Source organism: Phoxinus phoxinus (assembly GCF_949152265.1).
Source record: "Phoxinus phoxinus genome assembly, chromosome: 22".
NCBI classification, from domain to species: domain Eukaryota; kingdom Metazoa; phylum Chordata; class Actinopteri; order Cypriniformes; family Leuciscidae; genus Phoxinus; species Phoxinus phoxinus.
In genome coordinates this window covers 17758132-17777314 of record NC_136897.1, presented here as the reverse complement: position 1 = coordinate 17777314, position 19183 = coordinate 17758132, and the positions used below count along the sequence as shown (strand labels likewise).

Sequence of the window (19183 nt, the reverse complement as noted above, 5' to 3'; positions counted from 1 at the left end):
TGTCCCAATTCGAAGGCTCCTTCCAATGCAGCCTCCAAATAGCCTACATCCTTCGTTTCCCATGAAATGAAGGATACAACAAATGGATCCTTCGTGGCCTTGCCTTCCCCAGAATTCATTGCACGTCAGTGTTGACAGGATTTTTTTTTACACGTTTAAACATAAGTATTGGGTTCTACTAAGTCAAATATCTAATGATACAAATGTAAAAAAAAAAAAAAAACTTTAAAGCACTTAAAATGTTGACATATCTTTCTAAGATGCAATCTTTATATACCGAAATGTACCATGGTGAACATATTTAGACAGTTTGTGAACAATGTATTGTTTACAGACAGTTTGAGTATAATATAACTTTTTAAAAAGTCTAGTAGAAACGTTCCTGCCACTCATTAACCACAGTTGTCAGTGTCACCGTTGCTAGGCGACAATAACATTCCTTTATATAGGCCGCTAGACCATCCCATTTAACAACGCTCAGGGATGCAGCCTTTGAATTGGGACACAGCCATTTGCAAGAGGGAGGGGACGCTATTTTGACTAAAGAATATGAGGGTACATGAATTATGTTTAAATAAACAATGATGTGCACGGATAAATCTTTTATTATAAATACTGCAATATTCCATTAAAAAAAGATTTTTCAATTTTGATTTCATGGTGACTTTAAGGCTATCAGCAATTATGTTGACAAAGAGCTCTTACCACAAGATGGCGCCACAACTTCATTTGAGAAAACGTACACCATTACTTGCTAAAGAAAATACGACTGGCATTTGTCTTTGATGTTTTTATATTTTACAATAAAGTGCATTTCTGTCTGACCTTATCTATTGTAGGCCTATAGCGTTCACAGAATATGTCTTCTACGGGCCTCTAGTATTTTTCCTGTCTCCATATTTGCATGGTTTTGTATTTGGTTAGGGTTTGTCAGAGGTTCACTTTCCTGCAGTGTTGTGCTCCAACTCTAACCAAGCACACCTGAGTAAGCTAATCAAGTTCTTCGGGATTTCTATAAAGTTATAGGCAAGCGAGTTTGATCAAGGTTGGAGTTAAACTCTGCAGGAAAGTGGATCTCAATGACCAGACTTGAGAACCCCTGATTTAGGTAGGCCAATATATGTATAGCTACTCATTTTAGGGTTAATGTCAAGCTTAGATAGTTTGCTGGTCAGCTAGCTAAGGCGTTTTGAAGGTTTATTTCGTAGTGTTGTCAATCAAAGAGTTCAGTTTGTGCGTGACTTGAGATGTTTCTAGATAAAAAAATTTTTGCATACAGATTATAAGTGATCATCGACTCCGTTATTTGGTCTTTTACTCTGAATGTTTTAGATATAGCCTACCTGCACACAAAAAATGCATTTAGTGATTAATTTAGTTGCTTTTCCCATTTTGTATATTCTTGCTAGGCCTCATATTTTGCTTCCATATAAACATAGCCTACTGTAGCCTATATGTATGGTTTCATGATGGTTTGCACCATATCGAAGTTATGTTTATATTATATAATAGAAATAGGCCTACTTATTTCTTCATTGAAGTATTGGTACAACCTTTTAGCAGAAGAAAGAAAAAAGTTCTTACGGTCTACTGCAATGCTTGATGTTAGGCATCGCTCAGTTCCCGTGTTGTCCACTAGAGGCCGCTATTGCTCCCCTCAGTCTAGATCTCCTGTCTCTACACTCAAGCACTGGGCGATGTGAGCTTCGGATCTGATATCCTCAGTGCGAAGTCTCCAATCAAACAACCCGGTCGGACAAACCGAGAGAGCGAGGGAGGAAAGAGCATGCGTCTCATATGGATTAACAGAGACGAGCCCGTGATTTGTCCCTGATCAATACACGATATTTTGCCACTGGACACCGGAAACGACCGCCTGATCACGATCTATCAAAGAACAACGATTGAGCCTGATAATAAACGAGGACGACTATGACACAGGCGCTCAAGAGGCCAAGCACACGGTATGTGATGTGCTCTTTCCTTCACTATCACGGAGAGCGCTGTTACAAACGCTTCTTCTGTATACGACCAGCTGTTTTTGCGCAGTGGCTGTAAATTTTCCTAAAATCTTTATGTTGGTATGAGCTTCTCCCGACCTGAGAACGAAACACTCTGGCGCTGCTTTAAATGTAACATTTCAGAGGCGTATGACCGCCGCGTTTTTACTCCTATTATCGCTTGTTTCTGTTTTAAAAATGACTATCAACTTGACAAGTTTGGGTCTCTGAGCCTCAAATAGATCTATATTTGAAATGGACGTTTATTTAGTTGGACGCTCTGATCCATTAATATATGAAATGTGTATCAAAACAGAGGAAACGTTGTGTAGTTGGGTAAGATTACTATTGTTTTTGTTTTATCTGTTTAATGAAAGCTTTTAATTGATTTGATAATTTGTAAACTATTGGATATGTAAACAGAAAAGAGAATTATGGCGTCTGTTTTTTTAATTTAGGCTATGTTATAAATGCATTCAATGATATTGCATGATTTCTTTTAAATTTTTTTAACTGGTGGAAAACATTAAGTTATCAGTTAAAGTGTCATTTTAAAAAAGATAAAACAAAGTCACAAGGTAGGCTAATTTAAAATCTAAAACAATTATTTTACAATAAATTGCATTTGTTCTAAAAAAAACAAAAAAACAATGCATTAGATTTTTTTTGTATATGTGATGTATAGGTTATTCAATAACTATTTATAAAGTTAGGGGGGAAAAAAATAACTCCAATATCCCGAAAGGGACTGCGTGTTTGCACTCGTAAAAAAAATGCAGACTTGTTTTTGATAATGCAGTCAGCTTCACAAGCTTTATGATTTTATTTATGGCTCTTAACTGTATTTTACAGCAAAAGATTTGCATTAGTTATAGTGATTCATGCAAAATGTTCACAAGGAGTTTTATGCAACTCTGCACACAGGAAAGGTTTACACTGCCTTTCAGTGTTTAGATGCATAAAAGTACAGTATATGATGACACCGTAACCACAATTTGGGTTTAGTCTGCAAACCTGATTCAAGATTCCGCAAGTTTCTGAATCACCATGACATGTTGGCCGAACAAGAATTCCATTGATGTTTTGTAGTGCTTTGTGGCTAAGAGAGAAATGTTATTCATATTTGATTAAGACCTTATGTTTTCTTCCAGGTTTATATCCTCTGCTTGATTACTGTCTGCATTCTTGTAACATGGAAATTGGTCTCAGACATTTACCTGTTTCAGGTCTATCAGTGTGCAAAATATCACGTGTATCTCTGAAACCACCCGTGCACCGAAGACCTGTCAGGCGGGTCTATGTAAAGAAAACTATGTAGAACTGATTTCTAAAGATCTTCTTGGCCAGGCTTCGTCTACGCAACAGGTTACACGTGCCATGTGTTTGGTTGAGTCGCCTTCCTGTGGGATTTGCGGTTTGAGTTTGGCCTTTTTATCAACTTTCTATTTTTCTAAATTGGGAGTCTGGTGTTAACAGTTAGTTTTGCTTTACTTGAAGTTTACTTTACTTGAAGTTTGTTTTGTATTTGCCAAACGTGATGCTTATTTTCTTCTGACTTCCAAAGAGGCTGAATGTTGCTTCATTGGCTGAATATGGGCAAGCTCGACACCATCTGCCTGTCAGATCAGAGTAGAGTCGGCTAGCCTTGAGGTCTTTGAACCAATATTAGGGTGGGAACGCCACAGGAAGAGTGGCGTATTGATGATAGAAGGCCTCAGCATACGGCGCACAAGCCCTGATCAGCTGGAACTGCCATAAGCGAACACCCTAGGCATGAAGGGAGTCGTGTGATATTTGTTGATGGGTGGGTGTGTTGGGGGAGGGGTGTATGTGGGGGGGACAGCGATGACAGCGGTCTCTTTGTCTTTGGCTCTCCGAGCCGTGTGAACGTGTCTGAGTTGGCCCTGCCTCACGTGACGCGGCTGCCCTCACTCCTCCCTGTCCTTTGTTCGCCCAATCTGGGAGCCACCCCTGATTGAATGGGATTATATCCCAGCAGGGGATTGATTCCGGGGGCCTGTATCTGGCTGGCCTGGGGTCCCTGTGGAACAATGCAGATCCACCCTCCTTGCCACCCCTCCTGTCTTGGCTGCACCCCTCCGGCCAAAGCTCAGTCATGAGACTGCATAGGAAGCCCACGGGAGGCCAGAGCTTCTGGGAATGAGGCAGAGCTCCATAAAGGCCGTCTAGAAGGAGATATATTTATATTTGTGCAGTCCATCTGTTGGTGCCTGAGAATACTGTTTACAAACACATCTGGTTTTCCGGAAGCGTTTTGCACAAGTGTGTATGTGCTTAACTGACACACTGTCCTAACCAAACAGGTTTTCCATGTTAATCTGAAGGTTTGTCCTGGCCGTTTTGTTGTCCGCTTAGTTTGTATTTCTGCGGCATCAAGTGTGCCGTCAAGCAGAAGTTTCACTTTCACTGTGGACAGAACGTGTCACATCACACCTTGTTTGAAACGGTGTAATGAGCGGAGTCCTCTCTGTTTACCTTGATCTCCATAGGTACACATTTAGTTCAGTAGAAATGAAACTTGTGACTGTGACTGGATGATTTGCTGATGGAAGTCCTAAAACACGTCACAGCTTCCTTCTCTGTTGATCTGTAAAATCATTTTGTTTGTTTTACCATTCAAATGAATGTCCCCAGAGATGACCAGAGGGGGTGGATGCAAAATGTGGAGCAATGGAAGGGTCCAGGAATGTCTGTCAAACAGATGCCTTTCTGCTTCCTCTTCAGTCTTTTGTTCTGGTGTAGGGTGTGAGAATTTCCTACAGTTGTTTTTGTGGGCGGGGAAACAGACCCCCTGCCACTGTTGTCATGTTATGAAGGAAACGACAGGTCACAAATGGTCATGCACTTAAAGGGATTGTTCACTTAAAATAAAAAAAGTCTTCATTTCCTCACTTTAAGGGGGAGCCTTTTTTATGAAAGGTTAATGTGGTCCAATGGTGTTTTGGACTTTATTGACCATAATAATATGGACCACAACCGTGCAAAGATTCTTCAAATTATCTTTTGTGTTCTGCCAAAGAAAGTCATAGGCTACAGGTTTGGATTGACATTTGGGTGCATAAATGACAAGTTTAATTTTTGTGGGAACTATCATTTGTTGAGCTATAACTCATATCGTTTGGTATACTATTGTTTTGACCACTTTGGGGTCTAGGATCACTCTACAATTTATTTGTTGTAACTATCATCCTTTTTGAAAAAGTCATTTGACCTTAGAGTTTCCCAGCTGAACCCATTTACCATTGTGCAGGACTAGATGACCATTAAACCCAATGGTTCTGCGTTTCTATGGGGCGGCAGCTGTGTCACGCTACATGTTGTAAGGCTGATTGAACGCTAAATCCATTTTACAGGCACTCAGCAGGTCTTCAGGTCGATTTAAATTCAAAGCTTAGCATCTGTCCAGCTGTGACTCCACAGGAACGGGTCTCTTAATGGCACATCAGTCTCTGTGCAGGAGAGGGAACAGCTTCCCCCAGTTTGAGGAACTGTTGTGCTGCAGAAGAACCTGCACTGATGACTGTGCTGAAAGAGAGAGATCCGCTTGGCTCTGTTTTTTGCTGGGCAAGCAAAGACAATAAGAGCCAGATGATCAGAGCCAAAGACAATCAAAGTCAGAGTCACACATGTGCGCTTCTCTGAAAATATCTAACATCTGTGACTGAACATGTGGCACTTTGTTTGATCCATATGTGGTTCAAGAGGTTCATTAGTTAAATGGTTGTCTGTATGCAATTATTTACTGTAGATATTACAGGTGTTTTCTAAAGTATATCTGTAACATATTAAAGATTTTTAAATATCCAATTTTTATTCGATATTGACATAGTAGGCTATATGTAATCTTTAGCTAATCTCAAAATGAATATCCAAAATGATTGAATTGTTAGTTAATTTTGACAATGTTATAGAATTAGATCGAATTTTAATATTGGTGCATCCCTAAATGATCTCAAATCGTTCTTGTAGTTGAAGCTTTCTGTAGTTAGTGGTTGACCTAACCACCAAAGCTGATATAACGGCTGATATTTGGCTTTGTTTCCCTCTGGTTATATACCCAGCCATTTATAATCATTGATTTTTGAGAGTCTACAGGAGGTTTAAGTTGCTAGCTTTTTTCTGGCGAATTTCAACATCTCTACGTGGAACGTTGATTACAAATTTTGATACTGGCTCCAGATGCAATATTTATGAGTGACGTATATCAATAGCATGCTTATTCTTTCATTCTTATCTCCTAACAGGGCCTAATGAACTGGTTGTGCAACTCGTAGTGCCGTCAAGCTCCTTTCTGCGTTCCTTGTGTGCACTGCAGCACCCCCTACAGGAACATGTCTGCAGCGCAGACTCAGAATGACCAGGAACAGCGTTGGGGTTGTCTGGAATCTCTCGGCCTCAGCCAAAAGGAGCTGGTCTTAGCAGAGGCCCTGCAGATGGAGTATGACGCCCTCGCCCGCCACCGACAGGACAAGGGCCCAGGAAATACGCTACCTCCTGACACCAGCAAGTCATCGCCCTCGAGGAGCGAGCCCACCCTGCCTAGACGTGTTCCCAGTCCCCCTTGGAATAATTTGCAGCAAGGTGTGTCTGGATCTGACCCCATGCTCAACCACGTTCAACCCGGAGTGTCGAACCTATCACGTTCCAGCGGTGACTCTCACGGATTCAGTAAGGAGCCTCCGCCTCGTTACATCCTGGACGAATGGGAAAGTGACTTTGAAGGAACATCGCAATCGCTGTCAAAAGGGCTTCCATCCCTAGATGAGCCTCCGCCACCGGTACCGCCCAGGAATCCTCTCCCCCAGAACGATCCGTTTATTGTCCATCGAAGCTCAGCCCCACGGGATGTCAACTTGTTCACTCCTGAGGTGGACCAGCCCAAGCTTTCTTCCGGAGACACTCTGAACTATGACAACCTCAATGACTCCCTGAGCAAGCTAAATGGGGATTGGCTGTCACCTAATAGAAGCCTGAGAGTAAATGGGGACAAATCAGGGAAGGCAGTAGCTCGCAGTAACACCCTTCCTCCACAAGTTCCTCCCCGCACCTATATTCCGGGACAGAAGAGCACTAGAAGCCAGCGCAGAGTATCAGTTGATCCGGTAAGCAATCTTTTTTTTTTTTTTTTTTTTAAAGCATGAAAAAGAGATTCTAACATTGTTATTTTGAAAAACACTTTTTACAATCTGATAATTTTATATATATATATATATATATATATATATATATATATATATATATATATATATATATATATTAAAAAACATTTTTAAAATCCTTTTAGGTATCTCTGGTTTCCAGAACAAATAGCTTTGGTTACGAGCTCTTTCAGGTGTCTGAAGAGAGGGATGAAGAAGTGGCGGCCTTCTGTCATGTACTTGACTTGTGAGTTACTATGTTGTGTATTTGTCTTTTGTAACTACTTAAAAAATATATATATTTTTTTATTTTAAAAATGCTGTTTGTATACAATCATTTTGTTTAATAAGTGTTTGTTTAGAATATTCATTAAAATTTATGTGCATCCTTTACTCTTTTCATCAGGTTACGATTGGCTTACCCGTGCAACGACGACTCAAAAAATGCGGGCTTTGTTTGGAGCCCGTGCGTGGCTCAAGATGAACTGCAGCAGGGCCTAGGGGTCAGCATAAAGGTCACAGTTTACAGTTACCACTTCAGAGAACCGCACACTTTCTCTTGTGATGGTAAGAACTTAAGTGTATTCACTTAGTACACATTGCAACTAAATTTAGTCGTCAGTTCACCTTTTAGTGCTTAATCCTGTTCTGTTCACACACAGTTCAGTCATTTACAACCACATTAACTCCTGAAAAATGCTGGTAGTGACAACTGCATTTACAAAAATTTGATGTAGTGTGTATGGAATCGAACTGAACAACTAGGCCTACTTGTTAATGACATCTTCCAATAATAAGCAAAACACAACGCCTCCTTCAGCTGTGCTTTAGTTAAAATTGCTGAACATAATGAGTCTTTTGTCACTAATTTCTTTGGTCAGAAAAGTGGATGCCAAACACGTGAGAATCCAGAACTTCTGGAATCTCACGTGTTTGGCATCCACTTGACCAGAACATTGTGATTGACACCGTGGCAACCATAGCAGTTTGGGAGTTGTTTCGTACACTCTGAACTATCATTTAAGGGAACTCATTCCTGCATTTAAATGCTTGGCCTCATTTATATTCTCTAGCAATACAGATAATATTTTTTTTAATATTCTGCTTCTTCTCTGAGCTCTTCCACATCCTGAGACTTTCGAACAGGATCTCATTGGAAAGACCGCTCTAAACTTGGAATTCTCTTAATGGCATTACAATGAATGGGTGTTGTGCCAGCCATCTGTTTTGTGTACTCAATTAAAAGAGGCAGCTTTTCATTCCCCCGCCTTGGAGGAACACTCACAAACTCTTTCTCTCGCATTCTCTCTCACACACCGAGAGAGACAAACAAATATGGCCTCATGTGGCGAGATTCGAGACGTGCCCGAGAAATATGACGTGAACATGGTTTCACTCTCACTTATTCACTGCACTTGTTTATCTTGCATGATTTGCTTCACAGATGCCCTTTATCATGGCTGCCTGCCAGTATATGCTGTCTGTGGTGCTATTTTCACATGGGTCTTTTGTGTCATAAGCAGCTGTGAAATCTGCTAAATGATGCAGGTCAACTCAAAATGGTTCATAGGGCATGGAAATGTTTTCTTGGGTCAGTAAAGCATAGCTTGAGGTCTGGATAGTGATATTCACTCTGAGTGGAGTGACTTTATAGTCGTTATACATTGTACAACAGAATTAGGACATGCTTCCCTTGGTGCTTGGAAAAAAAAAACGCATACAACAAAAACATGAATACAAAATAATGTAGAACAATATTTTATTAAATTAAGTAATTAAAAGAATGAATTCAAATGTAATATTCAAATAAAACATAGTGAATCATAAAATATATCTGTAACACTTTATTTTGATGGTCAACTTTAGACATTCTACTATGGTACTAACTATAAATAACTTTACAACTACGTTTTGACTTATTCTACCACAAACCCTAACCTAACAGTCTAATAATAACTCTAATAAGAGTTAGTTGACATGTCACTTCATTATAAGTAACTTAGCAACCACATGTAGCCAAGTATGGTGTCCCATGTTTGGAATTTGTGCTCTGCATTTCACCCTTTCAAGTACACACACACACACACACACACACACACACACACACACACACACACACACACACACACACACACACACACACACACACACACACACAGTGAGTATTGAGCACATGCATGCAGTGAACATGAGTAGAAGAGTGCTGTTCATTTACCCCCCCCCCCCCTTTGTTCCAAAAGTCATTAAATTAAATATCAAAATTCAGAAGTTTAATATGAAAATGATTCTAGTGAATATAAACATATAGTCTTCCCCTTAAACTCATGCCATTGGTCAATTCATGAGTCAGCGTTGCTTTGTCAAGGTGCTAAAACAATGCAATGTTAAACACACAGAATGGCAATGTTTACACTTTTTGGTGGAAATCAACTGACAAAAGGGTTTACTTGTCTCTGCACAGTAAACTGGAATGAAGTATTTTAACATAAAAAGAATTACATCACCAGTAACAATAAGAAATGTGGAAATTGTGCCTTGCAGAACAAATGTGGGTTACAAGTGTCTTGTTTCTGTCTTTCTATGTGCGCTACTTGCACTCTGTCGTCTCTAAATGAAATGTGTATCTGGGTCCATTAACATTAAAAAAAAAAATCATTTTTTTTTAAATCCTAGCCTCAAGACTTGTTCAAACTGAAGTGCCCAATTCATTATTTAGAAAGTACGGAGGAAATTGAGGTGTGAGAGGGAGACAGAGAAAGGGGCGTTTCTCCAAAATGTGCTCCCACTGTGACCGCAGTGCAGTACATCAGCCCAGTTAGTGTGTAATTTGTGGGAAGGGTGGATTAACCTTTTTCTGGTTCATCCCTATCTCTGCTCTTATCATCTTTTCTTCCACATCCTCCCATTTGTGACGAACATTGCTATGAACCAAGGGAAAATTCCCATCTTTGTCTGTTGTCCACTGAATGTATTCAGATCACTAGGTGCTAATTTACTGTATCGGGAGCATCTGGCCGCATGTCCATTTCCAGGAAGGGCTGCACAGACTTGTCACTAATTGATGACCTCTTATTGATCTCGCTACAAGACCAACCAATACCTTTTGAGGCATACTGGGCACATTCTGTTTCTTTGTGTGCTCACTGCCTTTTGTTGGCTAGCATTTGTTTTGGGGAAGTTACTTAAAATCATGAATAGCTTTAAGCTTGAGAAACTAGTTTCAAAGTCGTTAAACTGTTTTTACATGGTTAGCTTGACTTGGTCAGAAACTATGCAAGTTATTATCTAAATTCATTGAAGCTTTTTAAGGCGTTAGTATCTAAGAGATAAAAACGCAAAAACGAGTATCAGTGTGACACAGTATAACATTTGATTAATTTACAACCTTATAAAACCATACAAAAAGTAGGGAGAGTAAAATATATTTGTAATGTTACTTTTGTAAAAGAACAGCATTTATTTGAAATCGAAATCTTTTGTATCATTGTTTTCACTAAAATATTAAGCAGCACAGCTGTTTTAACATTAGAAATCATTCTAACATGCTCAAGAAACATTTCTTATTAAAGGATCATGTGACACTGAGACTGGAGTAATGACTGCTAAAAATACATTTTATTTCAATTGTAATATTGCACAATATACCGGTTTTATGTATCTGTGAATGTACGGTGTTTTTGAAAAAATAAATGCGACCTTGGTAAGCTTAAGAGACTTTCAAAAACATCAAGAAAATATGTCCCTAAAATTTTGAAAAGTAGTGTATGACGGAGGACATTCTAGGAAAACAAGTTATTGCCTCAGTTCACTTGTAATACAAATGTTTTATTAATTCTTGTTGAAAAGTTGCATGTTACAGGAAAAGCTATGCTATACTACTCAATATTTAGTTACTTATTTACACTACTTGCATGATGAGAAATAACTATCCAACAAAGTGAATGTCAGTATTTTTCTTCTCTTCCCAAAGGATCTTCAACCATAGACCTGCTGATCTATCAGACCCTCTGCTATTCCCACGATGACCTGGATATGATTGATGTGGACGACTACCTGCTGAAAATCTGTGGCCAGGCAGAGTTCCTCAAAAAGTAAGAACTAAGGGTTCACCAAAAAGTGACTTGACCTCATTTATTGATGCTTTGCTTGCTATCTAAATGCATAGAACTTCATAGACATAAATCAAAAGTTACAGTACAAGGTTTACTCTTCATCTTTAGCCTGCCAAATGACCCCACATAAAAAGGGCAATTAGCAGCCTTGGGATGAAAGCTTACTCTGAGCATTTTATTGGCTTTTTATAATGTAAAATTAGAGGCAACCATGCATTTTAATTACGATTCAAACATTCTCCCACAATCTTTATTAGAGAGACACTGGTCGACCGTTCATAAATCAGAACCGGATGTTTTTTGCACTTGCACTTTGTTTTATTTTGGCTGATCTTTATTCTGGACTTGCTCACAAACTGCGTTGTGATATTTCAACACAAATGAAATTTGGGGAAATGATTACAAGTTGGAAAACAGGATGTTAACACAGGCCAGAGACGGGACACGCTGAAGATGGAAGCGAAGAAGAGAACACTGAACTTGCTGTGCCTGGTACAGCATTTGCTCGTTTGCGCTGTTCGAAATTTTAGGAAGAAAAATTGGGGGTGAGGGTTTATATGAATGTATCTGAAGAGAACTGACTGTCTTCAGAGAAGTTGATGTTTTCTTTTCCTCTTACCTCCAAAGAAACCGCGGCTGTTCCATAAGTGCCACCTACTGTCAGAGTGAATTTTCATTTTTCTTTCAGTCCATCTGCTGTAGCATAATGTCACAAATCTAAAGTCAGACCATTCTGTTTTACTTTAAATCTTGAAATGTTACAACGGCTTGTGCTACATGTAACATCTTTGTTTGGATTGTGATTAAAATGTAGTGGTTGCCTCTAATTTTAAATGGCTACAGATATTTTTAAGGCCAGTTTGCCTGTTATAGAGCAAATAAAGTTTGCTTAAAATATCGGAATCAGTCAATTTGCTTGTAACGATTGTAATCTGCCATGAAAAATCGTGATTGGTGCATCACTAGTCTTCATGATGTTAATGTCTGGCAATAATTCATATTCCAGGCTTCTTGTACTGTTGACAACAGGATTTTTTTTTTTTTTTTGGACATCTGCATTTTTCTTCCTGGGGATTCATGTCCACCTCACATTGGGGAGAAAATCCAACCGCTCACTCATATGTTGAGCCAAAGCATTACGGCCAAAAACAGCTCTCCTGCTGCTTGTCAGTTTGCAGCGTGTTGCTAAAACATTCCCGTCTAATAGCATAATGGACTACATGTTACAAGCATTTCTGTTGTAAGTACATTTGGGTTGTGGGTGGAAATGGGGTGATTCCAAAAAAAAACGAGCTGAGCTGAAGATCTGCGGTTTGTGGTCTGAAAAGTTCCTCGTCATATAAATGTGGCCCTTCAATTGTGGTTTCATAAAAACTAGCTGTGCTTATGTCTGGGGTCTGCTTTAATCACATTTGGTTTGACATGACACGACCACCTTTTTGAGGCAGACATAACCCCTCGGCCCTCGTACGTGTGCTCTTCCTGTTTTTCTATTTTTTTTTTAAAAAGGCCACTTGACATTTTTGATGTTACAGTTGGTTATATTTCTTTTAAAAGGCAGAACAGACAGAGCTGAGACTGAGTGTGTCTGCGACAAGAACCGCAGGTGTGATTCGGTTGAATGTGTTGGTTGTTTTTGCTGTGGGTGCAGCTGTGTGATAGGAAGTGTGTCTTTTCCTGATAACCATGTGCTTGTGCAGGGCCGTGAGGAGGCGGCACTTTGTGTGTATGACTGTTTTAAAATAAAGTGCATAAGCATCAGTTTCAGAACAATAACGTACTTCACTCATGGAGGCTTTTTTCTGGGTCCTCAACACTTTCTTAGTTTTTCAGTTTCTGAATGATTGTTACAGAGTTTCATTGACATTTAGAAGAGCAGTTTGTAGGTTTTTCATACCAAATTGTTACACCAAGGTTATTTTAAAAGAAAATGTACAAAACAGCCATAAAATGGTTTGTGTGCTATATTATGAGACAAAAGGGGTGTTTTGACAAATCTCTTGTGCTCAAGCATTTATTTGATATTGTGACATCACATTTTAAAATACAAGTACGGTAGTTATTTTAAAATGCAATTTATTCCTTTGGCAAAGCTGCATTTTCAGCAGTCATGATTGATTTCTGAAGAATCATGTGACACTGAAGACTTGTATGCTGATTATTTTATATAATATAAAGATTCTCTGAATAGAAGAGTTTAAAAGAACAGCATTTATTGGACTTTTTTTTTAAATTAACATGTTTTTTACTCGCACCTATGCTCAATTTGATACATCCTTGCAGAAGTAATAAAAAAAAAAAATTACTGAACCAAACTTAAACGATATTGTATGTGTTTAAGACATTATGGAGCAATAGTTTGCTCAAGATTTAATCAAGTTTGCTTTTGCCTCTTTCCTTTCTGCTAAGCACTGAGACTCTGGCGAGCTTTGAGTACATCCAGCAATGTCTGAAGTTTGACTGGGACATTCGACTCCTCCTCACCAAACGGACTTCTGTCAGCATGGAGCTCACCCGAATGGTAAGGACAAAGCTGACATCAGAAGAGTTGGTGACCCAACAACATGTTTTCGTCTTGGTTAAACCGTTGAAACTGCAGGAAACACCTTTTAGGGAACCTTTTTTTTTACAGCGATTAACACCAACTCTGCACTCCTTGTGGACTCAATTCTTGAAAGTATAAAACCTTGAGTTACAGGTTTGAATGAATACAATCAATATTAACCCTACTGAATGTTGAACACTTTCAAAAAGCAGCCCATTTTGCACCAGGCATGTTTGTCCATAATGCAATTCCTCAAGGTTATTTGGAAAATTAAAAAAAACTTAAAATCTGACGGCATTCATGTTGCCTTTATTTAGAGCACAATGCATATATGCCTGGTGTGTGTCCTTGCACCTAGATGATGCACTTGCACTTAAAAATAGTCTCAATTTTCACAGCAATGACATTGAAGAACTGTTCCTTAGTGTGGAGAATATTTTAATATTCTAAAGAACCTTTTGTTTAACCAACACCATTTATGAATCTTTATTCATAATGGTGTAGAAGATGGTTTTTCAATTCTTAAATGTTTGCATTATTTAATTAATGATGTTGTTAACAGCTTGAGGATGACGAGACTCCATCCACCATGAACCACAATATTCTACTGCAAGAGAGGCCAATCAAACAGACTGTGACCAGGTAATGGCGATGAGGAGGTTTAGGCTGTTGTATGCATGAGTGATTTAACTTCCACACTGTTTGAATCATACTCCTTTATTTGTGTGACAGGGAGGCACTGACTCTTCTCCTGGATACCTTTCACAACGAGGCTGAGTCTTTCCTTTTATCGGAGGTAACCTTGTTACAAACTGCTTATCTGAAGATTGTTTGATTAATTAAATTTAAACGAGTCGGAACACATTAGTTCTTAGTCCTAAACACGTTTTTGTCTTACCCTGATTTACTATGGTAAGCCTATTACAATGTTTAAATTTTAGACCTACCAGGATGGTTTTCCCGGGAAATTAAGTACATGCGTCATTCGCCCATGCGTCTGTCGTCACATCTGTGTATAGAGAAAAGTTGCTCTGGCTAATTTGAGGTGTGTATGTTGTGGAAGTGGCATAGGCTAGCTGTCCCAACGAGCAAGAGGTTGACATGGAGCACGCTAAATCCCCCTTTCAAAAACTCCTAACAGAGGAGAGTCTGCTGGCAGAAAGGCAATGCGACAGAGCTCGTAATAAAACAAGTCACATTGGCTTGGCTTTTTGGAGATTGTGAGAATTTGGGGATTTGAGATGTTGCTAAAGCGACTTGGGGAAGGTATCTTTATTACTTAATAGGCGAGTAAGATATTTTATTGAACCGATAAATTGCCATATGTAGCTCTCTAACAGCGTCCATGGTAAAGCAAATCTATTGTGAAGGGTCATTTCATTATGGTTGTAACGCATCAGGAATTTATTTGAGGAAGTATTGTATCTATTAATATATAAAGCTACAGTAACATCTTATTTTAGATGGAAAGCATCTCAAGCTGACTACCATAGTTAGTTATATCTCTTAAGCCTAGAAGTGAATGTTTTATGAACCGAAAGGTAATCTCTTTTTATCTATTTTTTAGTTGAGAAAGTATTCATCTGCAGTCACACAGAGCCAAAGCAAAACAAAAACGATGTTCTTACTCATGCATGCTGTTTTGTTTTTTTAAAAGTTACCTTTTAAAGGTGTGATATGGCCAATCCAAATCACAAACCTATTTGTGGTGTCTGCCATTGGACAAAATAAAAATGCCAATTAGCCTTTTCCTCATTGCGATGTATATCAGAGTGAAACTGCTTCTCAATCAAGAATAAAATGCAGGACTGGTCCAGTCTGGAATTGATTTTGTCCATTTGGGAATTGATTGGATCGTTGTGGTTTTCTCATATGAGTGACACGTTGTTCTGCCCTCCTTCCTAAAGTCAAGAGAAGAGATGTCAGTGCAAGAGGAAGTTATTTTGATTAAAGTTACAAGGGCACAACATGATTTAAACAAATAAAATAAGATTAAATCATTCATAGTAAATACTGAAATATTACATAAAATAAGAATCGTCCATTTTTATTTCATGGTGACTTAAAGTATTTGAATGTCAAATTACCTTTAAATGCATATACTCAAGGTTTTTGAAATGCCTTCATCCATCCTTCTATTTGTTTCAGTTTTTTTTTTTTTTTTCTCACTTGCAGGTGGAGTTACCATTGCATGTGGAGCGTTTAGTACAGTCGGTGAAGGCCCTGTGCACTTCTCTAGCAGCTGTTGAAACACCTGACATCACTGCTGCCCTAAACCAGCTGCCAGCTTGCCCCTGCAGACTACAGCCTAAAGTGCAGAAGGTACTGTAGTACCTTTGAACCGTTAGTCACAAATCATTTCATGGGAAATATTTTAGAAATCGATAAGCATATTATATCCATTCCCCTTTTTTATTTTTTTGCTAACTACATACTTTCATATGAGCATAGACGCATGCTGCAAACCTGCAGCTTTTGCTGCTTCTAGTTCCTCAAATGACTAGACCATTCGCTGCGTTGCTTAAACCACTAACCTTTAAAACAGCTAGAAATGCTATGCATGTGTTTTTTTTCTTGGGTTTTACAAGTTTCATTTTCGCTACAGAAATAGTGTGGCTCTATCTGGTATGCATGCTTATGTATTTTTTTTTTCTGTTTGTTTTTATAGGATGTCAGTGTCTTGGCGAAGAAGGAAAACAGAGGTATGGAGCTTCTGGTCATACTGCGGTCTTTGATCTTTGATTTGTGACAGTTTCACCGTGCCTTTATTTAGCTACTTTGCAAATGCATTCTATACATGTATATTTGATTGTTTAAAATAGTAAGTTGGGTCTAGAACAAGGATAAAACAATGAAGATCCATAACTTGACCAGTAGTGTTTGCCTCTTCCTGGGGTAACATGGTTGAGGATGTATGCAAGTGTTTCATGTTTGTTGGAAGAGTGTTTATTTAGCATCCTGCTACAATGATGTCTGTGATCCCAGATAGGGATAAACAGGAAGGATGCACCCTTGTGCATGACATGTTCAACTTTAACATCTGGTGTGCATTCCTGCTGCTGCTTCATCCATCATTCTAGGAGCATAACATGCAAAAAAAAAAAAGTTTCAGAGTGTTTAATAGAGTAATTCTTAGGTTCTGCTGTATATACAGATATGATGCTATTTTTCCTTTACAGTGGCAATTGTGGAGAAGTTGACTGCAGCTATCTTGGATCTTGTGGAGCTGTACTGTAGCACTTTCAATGCTAATTTCCACACCATGCCACACAGCAGCAGATCCACAGCCCCCATACAGGAAGCTGGCATGGTCACCAACGTCCTTTCCTTCAGCGTTTACGCGGCTCATCGCGTTCCCATCACATGGGCTGCCAGGTAGTGCTATCTTTTCTTGGTTTGGATATATCAGCCTGTGAATCTAGCATGCATTAAAATATATTTTACTGACCCCAAACTTTTGAGTGGTAGTGTACAACGTTTACATTGTGCAACATGAACAAGTGCACAAACGACAATGGGTTTTTGCTAAAAATTAGAATGTGAAAAAATTACTTTTTTTCTTACAACACTTTTATAAAATGGGTAGATGGTGAATATGAAAGTGGGTTGTATTGTCAGTTTGAACGAGTTCAGATTTGCAGTTATGAAGGTTATTGTCTGTTATTAAAACCTGCCATTCCGGATTGCTAATCTGTTGACGTTTGCAAAAGACTTTCCATGGTATCGTCTTACATGCTGCGATTTGCCCCATTTCTATGAAACAAAAAAATGAAAGTAGAAATATTCAAAACATTTAGGCAAATAACATGGACCTTATGGATTAATCAGAAAATTTAACTAATATAAAAAATTCTAGAAAAATAGGAAAAAAAACCTAATTATTGCCATGGTTGAGTTTCACTATTCGGTTTAATGGCACATGTTTGTATTTGTACAGGAAGTGGCTTTCCAGATTGCATGATCGCCATCTGTTGATCACATTCATGGTCTCATTTTTGACAAAAAAAACCCCTGAATGTTGCATTTTTAGATTGCTGCCTCTACTTTCACAATAGTCAACTTTTCCCGTGGTCTAATTTCCAGAGTCCTCAGAATTCAGAGACGCAGCTGGACACCAGCTGTCCACGTTGCTGATCCCCTTTGGTAATCCAGCAGGATTATTTGGCGTTATGGTGCACAGAGAGAATTTCTTTTCTCAGTCTTCGCCACCCTCTGTCCTAACCTAGAACCGTGACAACTGCTCCCACCAGCATGGAGACAGATCCTGGCCAACCCTAAATGTCACTACACCTCGCCCAGTCGTTCAGTGATAAAGTAATGCAGCCCTTTCCCCTCCCCCTCACAGCACAGGAATGGTCTCTCCCGCCCACTGACCTGGACTAGTGCTCTTTGTCTCCCTCTGAAACTGATGCTGACTGGAACCAGCCATCACAAAGGAGCACGTATGGGAACTCAGCATAAACTTTGACCTTTTGAGGCCAGGCGGAGGGCAGGCTGGTCACCAGGCACCTGTGCAGTGGTGACGGAGGGCCGACATTCCCCTGCATCCCATCTGCTTTTGGCAATTAGAGTCAATCAGATGGTTCCTTCAGGGCTGATATATAATCCACTTCCTTTTTTTGTATTCAAGACTCAAATCTGATCTCAGATCAGTGTTAAATCTTCATTCCAAACTTTATCATGAAGATGGTTAAATAATTTTTAGGAGGCAATAACCATGGTGGGGTTTCATCTAGTGTTTTTCTGGACTCTAATCCGTATTAGGATTTGTAACATTTGTGTTTCACTCATGGGTTTTTCTTCCCTCTGGTATTCCATTTAGCTTGGCAATGTTTTTCCTTCTATTTAAATCTGTCTCAGGAGAGTTAATTTCCCATTTTGGAGTCTCTAAGTGCTTAAATTGAAGTTGAATGATGTGGGGGAACATTGTATAATGTTGGGATTAGGAGAGAGGAGTTGGAAATAGGTGGCAAGGTTTCCACAACCGTTAACTGCGCTTTACGAACCCAAATACCCAAAAGCTGTCTGTTGGTAAGGGCTTGTTTTCTAAAGCATCAAGCAGAGTGTGTTTAGGACATTAAAGACTGACTCATGCATTTCTTCTGAAAGGCGAAGATCCAACTTTGTATTCTCTTAACCATATCTTGTTGGACTGCTCTGCTTTTCAAGAGAATTTTTCATGTTTGGGCGAGCTAACAGTCATCAAGTTGTTCTGAACCTGTATGAATTTCTTTCTTTTGCTGAACACAAGATATTTTGAACTGAAGAATGTCTGAAACCAAACCGTTGATGGGGCACCATTGACTTCCATAGTATTATAGTTTTTTTCATACTATGGAAGGCAATTGGGTCCATCAACTTTTTGGT

The 19183-nt window shown here is 39.1% G+C and overlaps 1 protein-coding gene across 1 annotated transcript in view; it reads left to right on the top strand.

Annotated features, from left to right (window-relative positions):
* Positions 1–1688: 1688 nt before the first annotated feature.
* Positions 1689–19183, top strand: part of pik3c2b (phosphatidylinositol-4-phosphate 3-kinase, catalytic subunit type 2 beta) — a 41030-nt gene continuing 23535 nt past the window's right edge. The window contains exons 1-11 of the mRNA XM_079598509.1: positions 1689–1964; positions 6266–7123; positions 7306–7406; positions 7566–7726; positions 11130–11250; positions 13681–13792; positions 14379–14458; positions 14549–14612; positions 15992–16138; positions 16485–16518; positions 16996–17191. Coding sequence (XP_079454635.1) covers positions 6353–7123; positions 7306–7406; positions 7566–7726; positions 11130–11250; positions 13681–13792; positions 14379–14458; positions 14549–14612; positions 15992–16138; positions 16485–16518; positions 16996–17191 — 1787 coding nt within the window. The 5' untranslated portion in view covers positions 1689–1964; positions 6266–6352. The remainder of the gene's footprint in view (positions 1965–6265; positions 7124–7305; positions 7407–7565; positions 7727–11129; positions 11251–13680; positions 13793–14378; positions 14459–14548; positions 14613–15991; positions 16139–16484; positions 16519–16995; positions 17192–19183) is intronic.